The 20,441-nt window shown below is 36.9% G+C and overlaps 1 protein-coding gene across 6 annotated transcripts in view; it reads right to left on the bottom strand.

The window, feature by feature from the left end:
- NFIA (nuclear factor I A) overlaps positions 1 to 17,759 on the bottom strand; it is a 327,174-nt gene extending 309,415 nt beyond the window's left edge. For 2 of the 6 annotated variants that reach the window (XM_063298036.1, XM_063298033.1), the window contains exons 1-2: positions 17,330 to 17,759; positions 11,270 to 11,801 (exon numbers count right to left, since the gene is read on the bottom strand). In XM_063298036.1, coding sequence (XP_063154106.1) covers positions 11,270 to 11,801; positions 17,330 to 17,356 — 559 coding nt within the window. In that variant the 5' untranslated portion in view covers positions 17,357 to 17,759. Of the gene's footprint in view, positions 1 to 9,520; positions 9,620 to 11,269; positions 11,802 to 17,329 lie in introns of those variants that run through there. The other 4 variants (XM_063298034.1, XR_010067582.1, XR_010067583.1 and 1 more) reach the window with 4 other exon arrangements.
- Positions 17,760 to 20,441: the final 2,682 nt, after the last annotated feature.

Below are 20,441 nucleotides of genomic sequence, written 5' to 3'. Positions count from 1 at the left end.
AAGTTATCAGTCTTTACAGTACTTCAGATGTAACTGTCATAACAGACACAATGTTATATAGTCTTCATATGCTTATTTTTATATAAAAATTATAAAGAATGTACAATACCATTAAGATGTAGAAAGACAGTAAGGACAGTTGTTAATGCTTGTTTGGCATACTGTACAAGGTCATAATGTGGTTTGGCTTTGGCTTTGTGCAATGCACAAATTCATCACAAGAAACTAGTTTAGAACCATGGCTGATGACTTTGTCCATTACACTGAACAAAAAATAAACCACATTACAGCTTATTGTAATTTCTGAACTCAATTTATTTTTTCACACAATATTATCATTTTTCCCCAAACTGAGTTAAGAGATTATAATCACAGCTTAAAGAATAAGAAGCCACACCGTATTTGTGCAATATGCTAATTATTTTAAAAACAAAACTGAGTTGGAAACTATGAACAACTCCTAGTTGTTTTCTGTTACAGAAACAGAGAGGAAAAATATGTGTTGCATGAAACAAATGACTTTAGGGAAAATATGATTGGAAAAATCAGGTAATTCATAACAATTTTTAATATATTTTTTAAATAATTGGTACTTGTTAGGCAAACTGTTGTTGTATGTATAATATATTCAACTGATCAACCATGCTTGAACATAGATTATTAAACAACCTGATGCTTACTAGATGTGCTGAAGTACAACTAATACTAGCCACAGCCAGCAAGGCCACTGACAGATGTAGATGGTGGGAGTTAACATCCAACATGTCCAGAGGTACACAGCTGGGAAAGGCTGGATTACAATACGTGCAATTCATAACATGGGATGATGATCAAGACTATAATATGGTGAGTTAAAATATGCAAAAAACATCATGCTAGCACAATGTATAATTCAATGAAAAAAATCAGGAATGAATTTACTCAAATGAATCATAATGTTCAAATCTGAATCAATCCTGGAGAAAGAAAGAAAGAAAGAAAGAAAGAAAGAAAGAAAGAAAGAAAGAAAGAAAGAAAGGGAGGGAGGGAGGGAGGGAGGGAGGGAGACAGACCTGTCGAATTCATGTGGTCTTAACATCTTACTGGTAGCAGTTGCCCCTCTCAATCTACCTCCTTTATGACAGACACAACAACATTAGGCATTAGGTAATTACCTCAAAATACTGAAATTGTAACTTTTTAATTCTATTAGGTCATTGATGTATTGAGCCTGATGCCAAATGTTGCCTTTCATAACACCTATCCATCATAATTGTTTCCAGAATGAAATCATTTGATTCCCCAGCAGCTCTAAGGATTGTATTAATTAGTTTAATCACCTAGTTGCAAATACTTTACCCAAACTTCACTCACCTTCAAAATTACTAGTGTTTATTTCAAATGCAATCCTATGTACTCACATCATCACCCAGCTCTTGAAATGAAGTAAAGCCTATCCTCATTATTGTTATTTTGGTTAGATGACTCTAGGCCACTACTGGAAAATAACCTAACTCAGCTCAGGGGAAATTACTACTGAGTAGACATCAAAGGACTGACATGTACATGGTTGTGTTTTTAGGTTTTTTTTTTAAATCTATCCCATTTCCCAAACAACAGAAACCTCTCCAGGCTTTTAATTTATCTGAAAGTAAAACTGTACATTTCAAATGTTACATTATGCTGTAGTAAAATTGCAATGTATGGGATCCCCATTTTGCAGCTTTAGATTCAATGGACAAATTACAATCTAGACATTCTCAAAATACTGGACAAGTCTATTGTATCCAAAATCATTTTGGATTTAATGGACATTTGGGAATAACAGACACTTTCTTGCCCCATTTCCAGTATATTAAATTAATTTGCTTATCCACCAAGTTTAATTAGAACCAAGCTTCATAATCACAGGCCTTAAACACAACTCAGCTGCATGCTAATTTTTATTTGCAGCAAGGATAAGCATTATATAATAGCACATATCACATTAAGAGTTTACTTTTATAAAAAATATATTGGTTGAAATCTTAATAAAAGTCCATTGATGCACAGTTTATTAGATAATTTGCTAACCCTCAGGAAACATCAACAGACAATGAAGTCACAGATATAATGGCTTAGCCCCAGAAATCCCCTAGCAGAAAATCTTGTTCCGCATACTGAAAGATCATTTTTCCCTTATTGCCTATCCCCAATCAAAGGCATTCTTCTGTACATGCATGATTTTGTCAATATTTTGTATACCTTGCCAATATCTTCTTTATGACCCACAAAATGGATGCAGAGAGAAAACAGAAACGGTCTAACAAGGGAGGAGACAATTGCCAAATGTAGCCAAGGCTTCCATTTTCATCCTCAATGCCCTGCACACGTTGGAGGCAAATGACTGATTGTGGCAGAAAAGCATTTTGCTTCTTACAGAAGTTCCAGAGCAGTTTAAACCCCTGACTTTTACATAACTAATCTGAACGAAGTCTGTATCTGTCGATGAATCCTATGACTGATTTCAGTCAAGATAAATGTGCTAATGGGAAAGGAAACAAATCATAGTGAGGAGGTGAAGAAAGAATTGGTCTTTTCAAGAACCTAATAATTTGCACTGAGATGAGGAAGGAAAAAAGAAAGAGGAATACACAGCACAACATTTTTGAAGAGCCTGTCTTATCCCTAAAATAGAAAGGAATATTTAGAAGACAACTTAATTACTTTTTCCATTTTCCCTTTCTTAGCTCACCATATAATAATATATAGTTCTGAGGTTAGCAGATCCTTATGGAGCACCTATCTCAGGAAGAAAGTGTTACTCTCAACACTACTAAAAGTCCCCATATAAGTTCATACATGACACCAAGCATGCTTTGATTTAATCTGTTTGTTGAATATTCCATAGGACTGTGCAATGCTTTGGATTCAACTCCAAAGAGATGCTTAGGAGCATGTGGGGGTTTTATCATCACACTTGTCTGCAACTCCTTAAAATGTAGATAAACAGCATCAATATACTGCAATACTCTGTTCTCTAGTTTACAAAGACATGGATGATGATTACTCAGTCCGCTTTCTGCAGGAACAGACACAGCTGGAGTAGCAAATGAAACGGATAAAAAACATTCTGGTCCAAGACTGCCACCTGTGCCTCCAGGAAAAAAGCCAGATTTAAGATATTCTTGAACTAAAAGCTGATTTATTCATGACAATGAAATTGTATTAGAATATGCAGGCTTCAGATCACATGAGCTAACCACCTTAATCACTTCCATTTTATCTTATCTCTCTTACACTTTTTCTTATCTCCTTCCAAAGAAATAGTGTATTTCAAGGCAAAAAAAAAAAAGCTCCTGGATTAGATGAAAATTAAGATACAGAATTAGACGTAATTAATATTTAAATGACGTAATACAAATCCATTCTGTTTAAATTTCATGGAGGTGTATCCAGAACAGATGAGGAAACAGAGATCTGTGAAATCTCAGAAACAAATCCCCAACTATAACATAAAATTCCTAATTACTGTCATCAGGAACCAACTGGTTCATATCTCTTTCTCTACCAATACAATTAAGTAATCCAACAACTAATACGTTTCAATTATTAATTTATTCCAAAACAGAAGGAATGCTTTGGTAAGAGATTTGCCTAGAGTTGTCCAACTTTCCTTTTTCAATTCAACACAATCAGTACAAATCAACACATTAAACACAGTTATGATGTGGTTTAGCTCTTTGTATTTTGACTATGTGAATCTACAATTTAGGTCAATCATTTCTGTTCATTAATTTGGTTTCATTTGTTGGCATCTAGGTGGGAGAAATGACAACCCATGTGTCACACATAATGATATAAACAATCTACATATTTTCACCAGACAAATCTAAATTCATAATAGCATGATCATGATATCATTGTGTCGGTGTTGTCATTTTCATAGGTAGCTGTCTGTTGTACCTATGGTTTCATACAGTAATAAGTTTGCCAAAATAATAAGAGAACAACAATTAGTATGCATATATTATAGCAATATACTATAGAGTCTTCCTGATCCTTAACTCTATTCAGCAGTAGCAAAAGAAGAATGCTAAGAATCTAAGAACATGGTACCTAACATGACTCTACAGATAGAATATATTTGTTAGCCACCTAGGTTACAAATGACATACCAAAAGAACAAAATTAGCCTTATTCACACATAAGTCTAATCCATAATGCCATTTTTGGCTTAGCGTGATATGTGAACCTGGCCACTATGATGTATTTAATAAACCATAGTTTAAAAATTCTGGTTTAATATGAAGCTGGAACTCTGCCATTGTATGGCTTTGAAAAGACGGTCCATCTACAACCAGTCAATTTGCTTAATCACCTGAAGAGTTGATTGAGCACAGCTTTTTACAGGCTTAATCTTAAAGATCTCAAGAGCAGCAAAGGAGCATGAAAAGGCACACTGAATGCTAAATGTTGTATTACACTGTTTTGAACAGAATAGTATAGAGAGACTCCAGACATTCACTGCATTATAAAACCAATTGGAGTGAACAAGAACTAAAACATAGCACAAACCTTACTTTCCTTGATTAAGAAGTAGGGCGCATTTGCAAAATCCAAATGGCTCCCTAGTAGTCATCAATCTCTAGAAACAAGTCTATAAACATCATGCTATTACTGTCATAAATTCACACATTTCTAATGAGCTGGTGAACCTCAGTTGTTTTCCACATTTGGTTTACAGTTCTTCAAGTACAGTTGAGATAGACAGCATCAACACAAAATTTAGCATCATAGCCTTTCAGTTTAGTTCCACACTTTGACCAAAACAACTGGGAGAATTGCTTATTATTGGGACTGGCTTCAAGAAATGTATCATGCCTAGGCCTCCAAAGGAAAAAGCATGTATAAACGGACATTACAGCTGCTTTACATTGCTGACTGGTTACATTAATTTAATTGGATGTGATTGTGGACTCCATTAAGCTTCAGGATGGCTATTTTCACAGAAAGTTGAATCGCTGCTGCTGCTGCTGTTGTTGTTGCCATTGAGAACAAGACTGGGAGCACATTAAGCACCCATTCCATAATAATGATTGTCATCGTAATAGAACTTTCACTTCTTCTTATGCAGATTTGGTAAAAAGATGACATGGCATCTACTAGAGTCAACTTTCAGGCCTCAATCAAGTGAAACATCCAACCCTGCTGTATACACCACTGGCCACAACAAAGGCTGTGGTTTCTCCCACACTCGCCTTAAATAGATTTGAATTAATGCTATTCATCATTGGATGGAAAAGAGGAGAAATCTAGAAATACAGTAACGTAAGACAAGCCAGGCCTGGCCAGGAGCATTGGGCAATATTTTATACTATTGTGCTAGCTTCATAGCTGTAAATGCACTGAACTCCATTCAAAGGCTTTTCTTAATGTTACACTAGGAACTTTCTTTTCTTACTGATTGGGTACATCTGCTATTTCAGGATACAGGAAACAGCATTTAAATCATGTGACATTTCTTTTCCGAAAACACCTGGGAGAATTCTAAGAAATATTAAAAGCCTACATACTACTTGGCTTTATTTGTTTCTGTTTTGGAGAAAGCTTAGCCACATGACCGAATGGGTGCCAACAGTTCATGATATAGCAAATACTCCTAAGTTCCACTACTGTTGGGTTCAAGTTAGCATGGATGCTTACCATCTCAATTACAGCACCAGGGAGAATGCAGTTGTCCCCATCTAAATCCTGCTTCTGTCAACTACAGTCACTCACTGCTAACAGTAGAAACAGAATCTTCTGCTTGCCAGAACAAAAAATATCCCCTTCCAGGGAGTTTCAGATCAAGTGCTGCAACCTGGAGTGGAATATGAAAATCTCTGGCAGTTAAGATTAAAAACCATGCAAACCTTTATAGGTTACTCGTCCAAGACAAAGAATGGACCTTGCAGAATTCCATTCTGAGCCTGTGAAACTTGAAGGAAAGGCATTATCAGCAATCCTTCGACAGAATTTTATACAACATTAATTCCCACTTGAGGTATAACCACAGTCAGAAAAGTACGAGAGAGTAGACTATAAGCATTTTAGCTGCAAGACTAAGTTAATTCATCACAAAAACTTTGTGAGTATAAGAATCAAGACTGGCTGAAGTGTTAATAATGTAAACAGCTCTTCTACAATTTGCCCCTACAGCTGTTTTCAGATCTCAAGTTGCCAGAGATCCATCTCTGAAGGGCCAAGATATCTTTAATTCTCTCTGAGGAGAAGATTCTCTGGTATCAGTCTCTGCTGAAGAGCTAAACTATTAAAATCTGCATATCCTTTTACTTCCCTACCAATATCAATATAAAACTGGAAAACTATCACCCAAACTGGCAGAGAATAAGTGAAATGTAAAAAGCATCTTGCAGCATCAACATGCTTCACAGGTACAGCTTGCATCTGTATAAATGTAACTAAACAAAACATCTTGGAAAAGTTTTACAACTGGGATAGAAACCCACAGATTAAAATATCCTTACGCTACAGTTTGGGTACAATTCAGAGAAATCTGGACACCCTGCAGCCCACTTATATTAGGGTTTCTTATGTACATAGTAAAGCATAATTAGCCAATCCTTGATTGTCCCCATATATCCTAACCTAATGTCTCCAGCATGGGAGGGAAGAAAGGAAGGAATTGTACACACTTATATCCATATCCACAAGGGTTGCCATGTTTGCCGCAGCAATTGAAACATTCTACGCATACAACCTTAATTTACAATTGGAATGCTTTCATACTATGCAGAGGATACAGATGCCCCTGCTCACATGCTCATCAGAGGATCATCAAGATTTGCTTGCCTGGAACATACTGAAAATATTTTTGAATATCATGTCATATTTAAAATCATCCTACCTGGTAATTCATTCATTTAGTGCACACACTGAATCTGAGCAATGTTGGACACCCAAATAATTGAAGTTCTGATACTGAGCATCAAAAGTACTTGAGTCTAAGTTCAGTATGGCATCTGGTGCAGATATTGTGAATAGAGCATTTTTAATGTTATAGCTTAAATCTAGAATGGAATGTAACTATAATTACTGTGAGTCTTGTTCTATCCAACACATACAATTCTAAAAGGAATTTCTAATTCATTTGGGGGAGAAACTAGAAACCTCTGCGATCTTACACCTGCTTTTTATCAGTACAGAGCAGGTTCTCAATCTGTTACCTTGTCCATCTGGTTAATCAGCAAATCGTGGATAACTGTACTATCGTATGAAAGAATACCAATAACTATAAACCAAGGAAAATGCAACCCTATATAACAAAGGGTATTTGTTTTCATTTTATTTATAGTAAATGATAAGATATGGAACAAGGAAAAGGACCTATTCTTTAAAAAGATAAATATTAAGAAAAATTGTAGGCCTTACATTGATGTAGAAATAATGTGATAAGATTAGAATTATATGATAAAATAATATTTGTTTCTTGGAAACTATCATGGGCTACAAAGTCCTGTGACTGTTTTATTCACAACATCCTATACAAGTATAACTGCATTAACGCTACTGCTAAATACCAAATGATCTAACTATTATCAGGATGAGTACAATGAATATAATTTATATCACAAGAGTAAAATATAAAATTACACAGCCCAAGTCCTATAACAGTACTCAGTTATGCTTTATTATTGAATATGTATCAGCTTATTTCAGATTAAAGGCATGATCCCGTCTCTGCTAGACAGTCATTTATTTCTAGAACAAAATACCTTTCCACCATTTATCAACATTAAATTGGCCTTGTTGCTAATTTTGATTCAGTACTTAATAGCATTAAAATCTACACAAAACAACCTAATTCAAACATAAAAGACTAGAAGGGGTTTTTTACTGATTTTTTTCCCCTCAAAAATAGATTGTATTCTTTAATAAATCACTATGGAACAAGCAGCACTTAAGGTAGTGGGACTTACTTCAGAGTAAAAATGAACAGGCTTGTGCTGTTAGTCATATCCAACTGCAAATAATAGTCAAAAACATGAACTATTGTGTGGTCAACAGAAGCTTTGCCCACAGGAAAAAGGCTAAAAGAAAAAAGAAAAAAAGAAACCCACACAGAAAATCTTTCAACTTTTCACTGAACCCAATACTTGAGCTAAGAATCACTTTTAACAATGTGATCATGTTAGCTGCCGCAGTAAAAAACAAGGAAGTTCTTGCTTGAATGCCTCCTAATGAACAAAGGTTAACTTTATCACAAAGGTCAAATGCCTGGTAGCAGAGGTTATGACCCTAACAACTTAAATGGTGACCTTGCCACGTGCCTAGTATATTGGAGATTCTGATACAGATCATCTGGTAAAGGACTGGTCATAAATTTACTTGAGACTTATACTCCCACAAAGAATACGGTTTGCCACAATCACTTCCAACTTGTCACTTGATACAAGGGAAGCAGAACTGAAATGGGAAAAAAAAAATCTAAAGTTAAGGTTCACAGGATTCAGCTTTCTTTTCTTTTCCTTCCGCACTCTGAAACCGGTATAAAATTTTAGGACCCCCAAGCAAATGTCTTATTTCTAAAATGCAGTTTATTTTCTTTCAATGTAATAGAAATATTTTTTACAACATAGTTATAAAATTTTATTTCCTTTCTTCTATGTAGGATCAATATTTTTTGTGGCTTAGCCTACTTGGAATAAGACAATTTGGCTAGATAATTTAAAGCAAAACTAAAAAGGTGAAACATGGAAAAATATAGATTTTAGAGCAAGAGTGGTAAGTACACTTTTTAAAAAAGAAAGGGACTTCTTACCCTAGAAAAAGTTGAGAATTAAATTACCTCAGCAAAGTGTAACGTAATAGTAATAATATTCTAAGTGAAGACCCCACAATAGTTTTAGTACATAAATGAAAAAGAGTATTATACAGTGTGAACTTCCTTCCATTTCTGACAACTTTTCGACAGTTCACGTAACAATGGTGAGGATTTCTGTAGTTGCTCTTCAATTCCCATTGCATATAAGTTGACCAATTTTAATTATTTATTTATTAATTTATACTGGCAAGTTCCTTACCATAATTAATAGGCTGGTACATCTCTTACAGCCACTTGGAAACATCTGCCAACAATGGACCCTAAGACTTGTTTTAAAGTTCTCTTCTGATGTAAACTGTAAAGGTTTCATTACTGCAGCTATCCAAGGACAGTCAGTATTAACCTAGCTAGCATGACAAAGGATTGTGGGATATGTCAAAATAAAGCAGAAGGCAAATACAGCCATTCTCCCTCATTCACAAATAATGTTGTAACATTCTGCACATACATATAATAGCTATATTTTTCATTCTTTATAGGTGATTACTGAAATATTTTCCAACATGGCATAAAAAAGATGTGATACATTTAATAAACCCAAGAGTTGAAGTCTACATTCTAAAAGGACTACAAGTTGATTTTTATTTATAAGCAAAACTGTAAGTATGGCTACAACCTCTACCTTATATACAAACATTGCTGAACTCAATTGAACTTAGTCCTGAATAAATTATATGGTTGAATTGAACAATACCTTTAGTTTATTTTCAAAACAATTGAAAAAGGTGTTCATAATGAGATTTACTAGTCTTCAGTGAGAGCAAAGCAGAAGAGCTTTAATTAAAATATTACAATATGCTCTTAACATTCATAATGGAAGCAATGGATTATATTAGGCCTACTTGCATTGAATATTTTCTTTTTCCACTTTGTGGATTTTATTTTTGCCAACAATATTACTGTACAGTTATAATTTTAGAAAAGGTTTTATAGCTGTTTGGCTTTTTTGCAATGTTACTGATTAGCCATTTTAAATTACTGGACTAAAGTTAGTAAGGCATGGAACTTAACAAATACTTTCAATGAAGTATCATTGATCCTTTAAAAAATCAATTTGAAATTCACACCATATATCAACACGTATACAAAAAAAGAGTTTGCAATACTCCATTAACACCAAATATATTAAAGTTTTGTATTTTTAAATCTGTTCTTAATTCATCCATTTTTCCACTCAGCACAATATATACAGCTATGAACTCTCTCAGAGACCACAATCTATTATAAACATTTGCACTTAATAAAACATAGCCACTATTACATACACACACACAAAACACAGATCCCAAATCAAAGTCACCCGCTCACAGTATTGCTTCAAAAGTCACCTCTTTATCAATATTTTCAGATGCTTCATTCATCAAAAGTACAAAACAGTTAATATTCAGAGCACACCACTCTGATTCCACAGCACAAAACCAGAAGTTTCTTATAATTGCATATGCCAATTACCACAATAACGCTAGTGCGTATAAAGCCATAACAGATTCAGGCAACTTCACTTTTGTATAAAACCATCTAAAAGCTAGCAATATACCTCACATCTAAAAATGCTGTATACAAACACAAATGCATACATTTAACAAACTGAGAAATCATCTAAGTTTTTTCTTCTCCATATCTATGCCAAATTGAACTCTTGGTAAGACTAAATTACGATGAGTTGCTTAGGAATATCACTCTGACACTGATGTTAGCCTCCAAAACTCAGAAGCTACAAACTTCCTCAAAGCAGGTTACAGAAAAATGTATTATTTTGCAATAAGAGTCAAAAACAATGCATGTATCCATTTTCCAACATGCAGCACTGTTAAATTAATAAACCATTCTTTAAAATCAATAATATTCTATTTATATGGAGCAATTACTAAGAACATCTTTCAATTTTCTTCCTTCATTAAGCAGAATTTTTTTTAATGTCTGGCTATATATACATGTTTGTGAGGCCTCAGTCTCTGCCCACTTTTTTTTTTTTTTTACTATATTTAAGGTGTAGATATTCTAACCATTTAAAGACTTGGCTTATAATATAAATATTGTTTTCATCTCTTCTCTACATGGGCAAATTTACACAAAACTAAAAAATAATTCTAAACATTCACAACATTCTAGTGCCAAGCATTTTCTAAAGGCATGTCAATGAAAATGCTTTAGGTATGTTGCAGGTTAGGCAAACAGTGAAAGACAGCCCTCTCTCACAATCACTTTTTTGAACAACGTTGCAGTTTTACACCACAAACTACATCTTCTCTGCTTCTGAGGACATCAGGACCATCATCACAGACGCAGTGCAAAGCAGCACAGTTTGAATAACTTACATGAACAAATGCTAGCGCACCACACACGGGAATAACCATGCCGTTATGTCCTTACTTTTAAAACGAACTTATTCAACAGTTGACAACTTGAAATACAGGCACTTACCTGCTGCGTGCACAAAGTATGCCAAATATAAATCGAGTTCCTTAACAGAAACCCCTATGTGATGGGGCTGTACACACAGCCCTGGATTTGAGCACTGTGGGGACTTTACAAGGCGTTCGCCATCAGTACTTTCAAGCGGAATACCTTTAAATAAAATCACCATAACAAGGTCCAATCTCCAGACTTTATCTGCCTGCCGTAAACAGTCAATTCTTCTCATTTTGCCCTTCTGGTCTGGATTGGAAAGAACACAACAAGGAGGTTTTTTCCCTGTCACAGTTAGAACAAAATCTTCCCGATATTCAGGCCTGATGTCTTTCCGAAGCTTTGCCAAAAGTCTGGATGCCCATTTCTGTTTAACCTCAGGTTTTTCGCTTAGCAATTCATCCTTCACGGCTCTTTCTTCCTCTTTTGACATGCGTTTTTCGTGTTTTTTAAAGTATTTTCGCTTTCGAGCTTGTAAGTTGAACCATGTATACGCAAATGCTCGGACATGGGGAAGAAGTGCTTCAATGAAGGGATGAAATTCATCCTGAAAATAATCAAAGTGAAAAAAATTACAGCAAGGAAAACTTAGGTGTGAAGGGCATATTGTTTTCTTAATAGGTCACTGCCAACTTATAAGTAGGCCAATGACAAAGCAATGCCTATGCTATGTACAGACATAAACATTCCTACATCCTGATAACAAAGGAAGGAACTCTCTAAAATATATCTATGCATTCAACTTTCTGCTGTCACTGGGCCCCAGAAACCAAGCGCTGAGCATGTTTTGCCATAACAGTGTGAATCAGATTTGCTAAAACAAGCAAGTTCAATAAAAAAAAAGCATGGCACTGATTTTGCAGCAAATGTTATTGTGGGTCAGAAAGGTGGGACTCTAAGCCTTAAACAGCTGACTTCACGATAGTTCAGTGTAAGTCAACAGGGTAACTCCAAAATCAATTATTTCAAGTCTGCAACAAGACCATTTCAATCTTCATCCAATTTTTTTTTAAAAAAGGAAGAAGTATATTCCTTTGCTTTCTCCTGGACCCTGCTGTGAATGATGTGACCAACATACTATATGCTTGCCGAATTGGCAAAATTTTAACTTCTGAAAGTCTGAACACCACCAGCCAATGAAAACCTGCTATATGATTAAAAAAAAATTGTTTTTAATTTAAGGTTGAATTTTGAGTATAATTATGTATGTAACACAATAGAATGCTAATTAAAATGGAATATATAAACAGAATTTCACACTACACTAACAAAGAAAAATAATTCTTACACACAATAAAATATAGAAATCTTCCAGTGAAGCTTTTTGATCTTTATTTAGATATAATAGTATAGGAGATATATATTATGGCTTTAATACATTCGAATGTTTTAAGAAAAAGATGAGAAAAAGAACCTGAAAGGCCAGCATGTCTTAAGGCGCATTATGCATATATGTATGTATATAAGGGCTTCTACACTTTTTAGAGAAGTATTATGGGGAAAATCATTGCTAATGAAAGCATTATCTGCCTTTTTATACCTTTTATGTGAATCTTTCCTTTTATAAAACAGAAAAAGTATTTCAAACGTTTCTCCAATGTCTATGGTACTACAAGATGGTACTGTAAACTTTTAAATAAATAAAGCACCCTTCAATGCTATAAAAGGTCATCTGAAATTAGTAGCATATTATTTATACATGTGCAGTTAGTTATAAAGCGATGTATAGAAAAAAAAAATGTGCAATTTAAATATATTATCCTGAAAATGCACTACTTTAAAATGTTAGGATTTCTCTTGCTGAATCTGGGCTTTCTTTGTAAGAAGAACTAACGCTATCTATCAGCATATTAGAAAACATGGTCTTCCTCTTGTATCTAGAAGTATGTGTCCTTCAATACTGAATGTCTACTGTGCAAATCTATACATGCCTATTCAGAAGGAAGCCCTTGTGAATTCACTGAGACTTACTTCCCATAAGAATGAATAAGATTGACATCTAAATGTCTTAATTCATGCAATTCAGAAAACTAATCCATTATTAAAATAATTTGACAGGTATTCTTATAAAGGATATTGTTATATAATGCTATAGCAATGTCTAAAATTCGTTGATCAATGCAGGAAATTTCAGAACCAAAGGATCAGGGATAGTAGAGCATAGTAAATGAGAGTTTCACAAGTTGGGTCTCATGTTATGTTCTAAAAATAATTACCTGCTACCTACTAACATAATGGGAAAATTGAGTTGCATTAATTTTCTATAGAAAATATTTTTCAAAACAATAGAAAGTAGGTGAAGTGCATTGCCAGATATTGAAGAAAAAATGGCTGAATGTTTATACGGCTTAATACATAATGTTTACATGTAACAAAATAACAATTTCCATAAATCCCATGAAAAACTGGAAAAAGATCATATTGACAGTTAAATAACTATATGTTCATAAATTTCCTCACAGATCCAAGCCCATCACTAACAGGAGCTGCAACTAAGAAAAATAATTATGCATGAAACAGAAAATGTTAAGGCCTTTCCCACATTCATACACTTTAGAATCACCAACGGTACCAAAAAAGAGATTTTCTAATCCTCATCTTCTATGACATATGCTACATCTGCAAAAATTACCCATCCTAAAATGAAAGATTACTGCAAATCTTTGTCTTTTCTTAAACGCATCTTGATTTTATTTTACAAACTTTTTACCATTTATTAAATATAAATAGATGCTCACAACATTTCTAGACAACGTGTATTTCTGTTATTGTATTATGAAATCTAGCAATGCTAATATGATTGAAAAAGGAAGACAATAGCTTAAAAATGTACCTAAAATCTTCAAAATCCACCAAATAAGCTTCTCGTAATGATATAATTAAGAGATTCCTCACTGCTGATATAAGCAATGCTACCCAGATTGGCTTCCTCAAAACGGTGTATGAAAGGTCAATTGTTCAAGAAGGATCTGTCTACTCTATAATACATTATCTTTTTTTAAAAACAAGGAACATTATTATGTACATTCACAACTAAGATGAATTATTGCTTTCCAGGTTGGCTGGAAAATTTAAGAACATTTAGATATGTCTCAGAATTACTTAAAAAATTAAAACTAACAACTATTACCCAAAAAGAAAAAGATGGGTATATATGGTTTTCTTTTTCAACGTTAGAATTAGAAATAAAAGTTCTATAAAATTAAATGAAGAGTCTTTAGAATATTTTTTTTAATCACATGATCCCATTTATACCTTCCAGAGAGGCAGGAGAGGAAAATCGCAAAAGTGAGTTTATAATACTTTTTGTGGTTCACAACTATGGGGTTCTTAATAACACCTTGCCATAGCTATACAGCTAATTTGGATAATTTAACAAACATCTTGTTCACGTATATTTGAACATGGAATATACAACACAGAAGCTAAGCACGCATGTTTAAGTAAAACCACACCACAGCAATATTTAGAAACAATTCACTGATCTGCCCCATTTGAAACTTTTCCATATTTATAAACTCTCACAGCATTAATATTACTATTATCTGTAAATCTACATAATAATCTGTACACCTAGGATAAGCTGCTAACTTAAAGCCAAAACAGTAAATAATAAACAGTAAAAAAGTAATTTCCCCTATATTTCAAGGTAAGACATAGATAGCCCCTTAACAGGTACACATCCTTCCAGTACTGTGGATGGGTGTTAATTACATTTTAAATCACACTGGACAGATTAAAAGAAGACAACATATAAGTTAAGCCTTTCTTAATTTTGGAACCTTTGGGTCACAAGGAACTGGTGCCATATGTGTAACTTTCTAAATAGGTTCTATAAAGATGTCTCTGAATCTCTAAACGTTTCCAAATATGCATTGAGAATGCAAAGCACTGTGCAACAGAATAACTCTTAGGTTAAGTACCACAGGTACAAAAATATATTTGAAATCTTACAAATGGGTAGCAGGGCCTACTAAAAAAAGGCCTCCCCTTGTGGGAGGTGGGAAGCAAGAACAGATCATTGGTGTTTTAAAGAAAAATATTGGCTATTTTAAGTAAGTAAACAAACAGAAAATAGATCTGACTTGAGTTCTCTGAGAGAGATAAAACTTTTCTAAGAAATTGCCTTTGAAAAATGCAGCCTCAATACGCACCAGCAGTATCTTCTACCTACAATCAATGTAGTCAATAAAGTTTAATGGCACTGTGGAGTACTTTTGGTTTGATATGTTCTTATAAATAAATATATTAATAAATAAATAAACATGTTCTTTAACTATAGGTGACAGCTTTGTGAATCGCTGGGTATAATTTTTCCAAGTTACCCATTTGGTGCTTTTGAAAAGTATCTTGTTAATTCTTCCTTCTTTCTGCTGTTTCAAAGGTGTTCAGAGTGTTCAGTGCCAAACCACCATCTTCATCACCATTTGGGAACTAAAGTATGCAAGTGTTTTCTGTGGGGGTCAGAAGTGCTGAAATGGCAATGGAAAAAAAAAACTGTACAATTTCCCGAGGAACTTTTCCGGTTTCACTGTTAAGAGTGAGAAACACCAAAGGTCTAACAAGGATTATCAGTCAGAAAAAGAGCAGCCAAGCAATGTAATTTGCTAAAATAATGAGCAGAAGCAGAAATACGGGTCATTTTTCTGATTTTAAATCGTGGCAACTTATCTCAGAAGGAGCATGGATGGGGGTAGGGTGGGAATGTTGCCGAGAAATCTGGCGCTGCATGAAAGTTTTCTTTGCGGGGGGGGGGGGAGCAAAGCGCTGGAGGGGGGCGGGTTGTGTAGGAAGTTAGAAAAGTTGCCCGAACTCTGAAGTCGCAGTTTCCCAGAAAGATCTGCATGAGTAGTATTCAGGCGTCATGCACGTAACTCTTCAAATTTCAAAGTAATGCAGTCAGGAGATCTGGGGAGGCGCGAAGTGGGCTTGAAGACCCACTTGGAATGATTTGTAATCCACGAGGAACTTCGCTAAGATGCAAACAAAAGGAACCAAGCAACTTTCTACAAACAGCAACTCCCTTGCCCGCCTCCTCCTTTCCCCGGGCAGGACGTTACAACCAACCTAACTTCCCAAAGGAAACAACCCCAGGCAAATGTGACACCCGAGCGAGTGACAAGCGTTAGAGGCAGCCAGGAAGGCAGATCTGGGCTGGGATGGATGGCCCTGCTCAGCCTCCTTCGAGGAGGCTGCTGGGGACTCCGAAGATCCCGAACTGGGCCATGCACGAGAGTAACGGAACGGGACGTATTGCAGAAGCTGCGGCCGCCGCAGCAAGCGCGGTGCTCCAAACCAGGAACGCAATGTGGATTCCTTAAAGCTCTTAAGTTCTCCATCAAAGCGCGATGTAACGTACGGGAGGAAAGTTCAAGGCTTAGGTGCAATGCATCTCTCCAGACCTCTGGTTCCGACTAGGATTGGAATACACATTGTGTGCCGCGTACGGGCAAAAGCCGAAGTCACCCGAACCCAAGGCTGCTGAACACATACACACACACAAAAGTGTGCGAGGACTTTAGGGAGAAAAAGCAATGCAGGTCTAGCAGTCCGGGAGGCGGGGAAAAGAATACACGCAGCGCGCAATTACTTAACGCTATACTTTAAAAACAACACACAAAGAATCTAATTGTATCTGGGTTGCGTTCTTCCACGTTCATCGCTTCTGAAGCACAAACAGTAAGTATTGATTTCAGATGACCAAGCATGTAATGGGTTCCAAGACTGCGAAACACGTGCAGATCGTCCTAAACACACACACACGCGCGCACACACACCGCATTTCGGTACGAACCCTCCCCATCGCCGAGAGACACCCGGTTTCTCCAACACAAAAACTCGCACATTCCCATATTAATTAAATAAAACCTTAATAACAAGGCGCCATTAGCCATGTGTCTATACAAATGGCCGTGCCAGAGCAAGAATGTAACCTCGCGGAAAAGAAAGTTACTTTCCGCAAGCTGGATTTCGCCCTCCCGCCCTCTACGCGCACCCCCCCGCAACGCACAGACAAACCTCCCGCAACCCCCCCGCTATTCCCCTCCCCCCAAATGAATCCAAAGAGCTTCTTACCTGGGTAAGGCAGAGAGGAGAGTACATGATTGCTGTGGGGGGGTTTGTGGCTTGGAGGTGTGTGAGTGAGAGGGGGAGAGAGAAAGAGAAGGAGAGAGAGAGAAAGGGAGGGGGAGGAATAGAGAGAGGGAGAGAGAAAAAAGAGAGAGAGAAGAAAAAAAAGAAAGGGGGAAGAATCGAGCCTGCTTCTTGCTTTCACATTTCCAACTCTGCTAAACTGCAGCCAGCGCTGATCAGCTCCATGAGCTGAACTTTAACCCCGCCTAGAGTTTCCCTACACTTCACTATACATGTCTACTGTACCCAGGCGTTAAAGGCATAGTGCACACTTCCCCCCCTCCCCACGCTTCCAGCGACAGCAGTAGAAAGCCTCAGGCTCCAGCTTCTCCGGGAGCCTGCCAGCGTGCCTCCAGCCAGCTTCTGCTTCGCTCTGCACCGCTCCACCACCACCAGCAGCAGCAGCAGCAGCAGCAGCAGCTCGCTCGCTCGCTGCCTTGCCCGGGGGAGGGGGGCTGCAGTGCTACTGCTCGGCCAGCCCTCCCTATCCCAGATCCCTGTGCTGTGCTCAGTGCATTACTGGGAACGCAATTAGGAGCCGCTTGCATGTAGGGCTCCCGAGCGGCTATAGGCTATGCAGGATGTGCTTAAGCAACCAAAACTTCTTTTTTCGCATTTCGGTCTCTCTCGACCACCCCCGACTCCCATGCAGGCACATGTCTCTCTTTTTTTCTGAAGGACTTCGGACCAAACTTTCTATTACTCAACTCCTGCGGAAAGATATTTTCTGTCCAGAAGAACCATTCATAAACATGATGGTTGCAATATCCGTTTTAAGCATTCAGCTCACCTACACCCTGTTCAAAATGTATATAATTCTAAATAGATACTGTCTTCCACGCACTCCTTCAAGTATCAAAGTTGTGTTCTTAGATACTGAAAATTGTATTTTTTCCCAAGAATTATCTCCCTAAGTGAAATTATTTGGCGTTTTTTATGTTATTTTCTTTAAATAACAAAGTTATAATGCATTTACCTACCAGTTCTGACATTCATAAATCTGTATGGCTCATTTTCAAAAGGTCATGATTAGGAGCTCAGGATCAGACCAAACTTTCCAACTATCTCATGAATGTCCATGTTTGCTTGTTTTTACTCTGAAAATGTTATAGCTATGTTCCTTTTACTAATAATGCAGAACTTAATGACTATATTGCAACCCACAAGAAGAAAGTATTAGCATTTATTACTTAAAAGTGATTAAACTTAGAATCAAGCCTTCTGTCCTTTACTTCTCATAATGCATTGTTCTGGCACAAAAAAGCTTTGGTTTTGGGGGTTTGGAAAATTGCCAGTCAACCAACATTTTCTTGCACTGAGTCTTATATCTTCTTTCCAATCTTACTAAATCTACTAAGTGGAGTCCTTTCTGATCTTCTTTCCATTTCCCAAAAAGCAGCAGCCTTCAGACACTGACAGATCCACAACCATTCATTAAAAGAAAGGAAGAGGATACCACAAGACATACCACATTCTGCATGCCAGTCTTCTTTCATGGAGCATAGAGTTAGGTATCTCAAAAGTTTAAACTGTTACAGACTTTTTTTAAAAGGCAGGAAAGCTTTTTACATGTCTGTTCGGAGACAAGGCCTATGTTACTATAATGCTTTTAGCTTTATTTATTTTTGAATGTTTCAAAACTTATCACCATTTGTAGACTGCGGATAGTTGATTTCAGGGAAGGCTTTACTTTTCATTCCAAGCTTCTTAATAAAGAAAGAAAGAGTGGCCAAGGTACCTTTGAGTAACATAAAACCATGGAAAGAAACGCAACAAAATCCTTAATGGGATTTCTTTGTTTTCCAAGTTTCCTGGACAGGATTTTCTGGTTGACAAAACTTGCTAAGAGCGAAAATACTGAGGAAAAACAACTGAAGTACCATGAAAAAAGCTTATTTTTTATGACTTTCCATATGCTTCCAAATATGTTTTGCCTTTCTTTTCCATCCTCCTCTGAACTCAAGAGTAGCTGGTGGTCCAGAGAACATTTCTTTTCCCTTGCTTTGTATCTCAGATGTAGATTAGATGCAGTTCCTGCTGCTTGCCACAACCAATTCAGCTTGAGGCTATTCACAGTCACTGCATCCGCATGTATGGGGCATTACAGCCACAAATACTTCGAGAGCGGTGTCTGTGGTGGCTAGGGGAAAGCTGAATCCTTACCCACGGCCGTGTATGCGCACCATTGGTTAGCCACAGACTGACAGCTTGGCATCAGTTGCCAGTGCTCTCCTGATAGCAGTCCAGCAGTTGTGTGAATGGGCAGGCAAGTCAAGTAGGCACTATGTTGGTAGCCTACTTTGTTGAGCAGGAGACAACAAACTATTCTTTTGTTATGGTATCAATACATTTCCTGGGGGTGGGGAGACAGATAACATTCCTGTTTTCTATTGTGGATGTCCATTTCACAAACTCTTCAGTTTTCCCCACACTGAAGATATCCCACCTCCTTCCTTATCTCTCTGGGTGACTTAAGGGAGAATTTTTCCTCCAATTTCTCTTAACAGAGGAAAAGGAAAGGGGGAAGTAGGAATTTGTGATGGAGGCAGGATTGGGCCCCTGGCTGCGCTTTCTTTGCTGGCAAGCAGTTTTGCTCTACGATTTCCAGCTCTTTGTGGTTAGCAATATTATCTTAAGTAACTTTTGGCGCCCTTCGTAAGACTTTTGGACGTGGGATGATTGTTTGCGCCCTCTAGGCAGACGTTGCATCCAAGTTCAGCGCCGAGCCTTTCACATCCGCTCCCTCCTAGCCTTCCCCTCCCCCCCCGCAAAACCTACACAAAAATGCTCTCATAGGAGCGCGCCCTCCCTCCACCTCACACACACACACACACACACACACCCCAACACACGGGGGCTAGTAAAAAAAATCGACGAGAGGAAGGCACAAATAATAAAGCCTAAGCTTAAATCTTTCTCCCCATCCCCCAAAGGAGGCAGAGATACACAGAAAGAGAACCGTATGAAATCTTTCTCCGGGAAGGTTTCTCTCACGGAGGGTGGAGGGAGAAGTCTCCAAACCCTAAGTGTGTGCGTGTGCGTAAAAGCTTGGGAA

Source organism: Candoia aspera, chromosome 3 (assembly GCF_035149785.1).
Source record: "Candoia aspera isolate rCanAsp1 chromosome 3, rCanAsp1.hap2, whole genome shotgun sequence".
NCBI classification, from domain to species: Eukaryota; Metazoa; Chordata; class Lepidosauria; order Squamata; family Boidae; genus Candoia; species Candoia aspera.
Note: the sequence above shows the minus strand (reverse complement) of the source record. Positions and strands in the feature narration are given on the sequence as shown.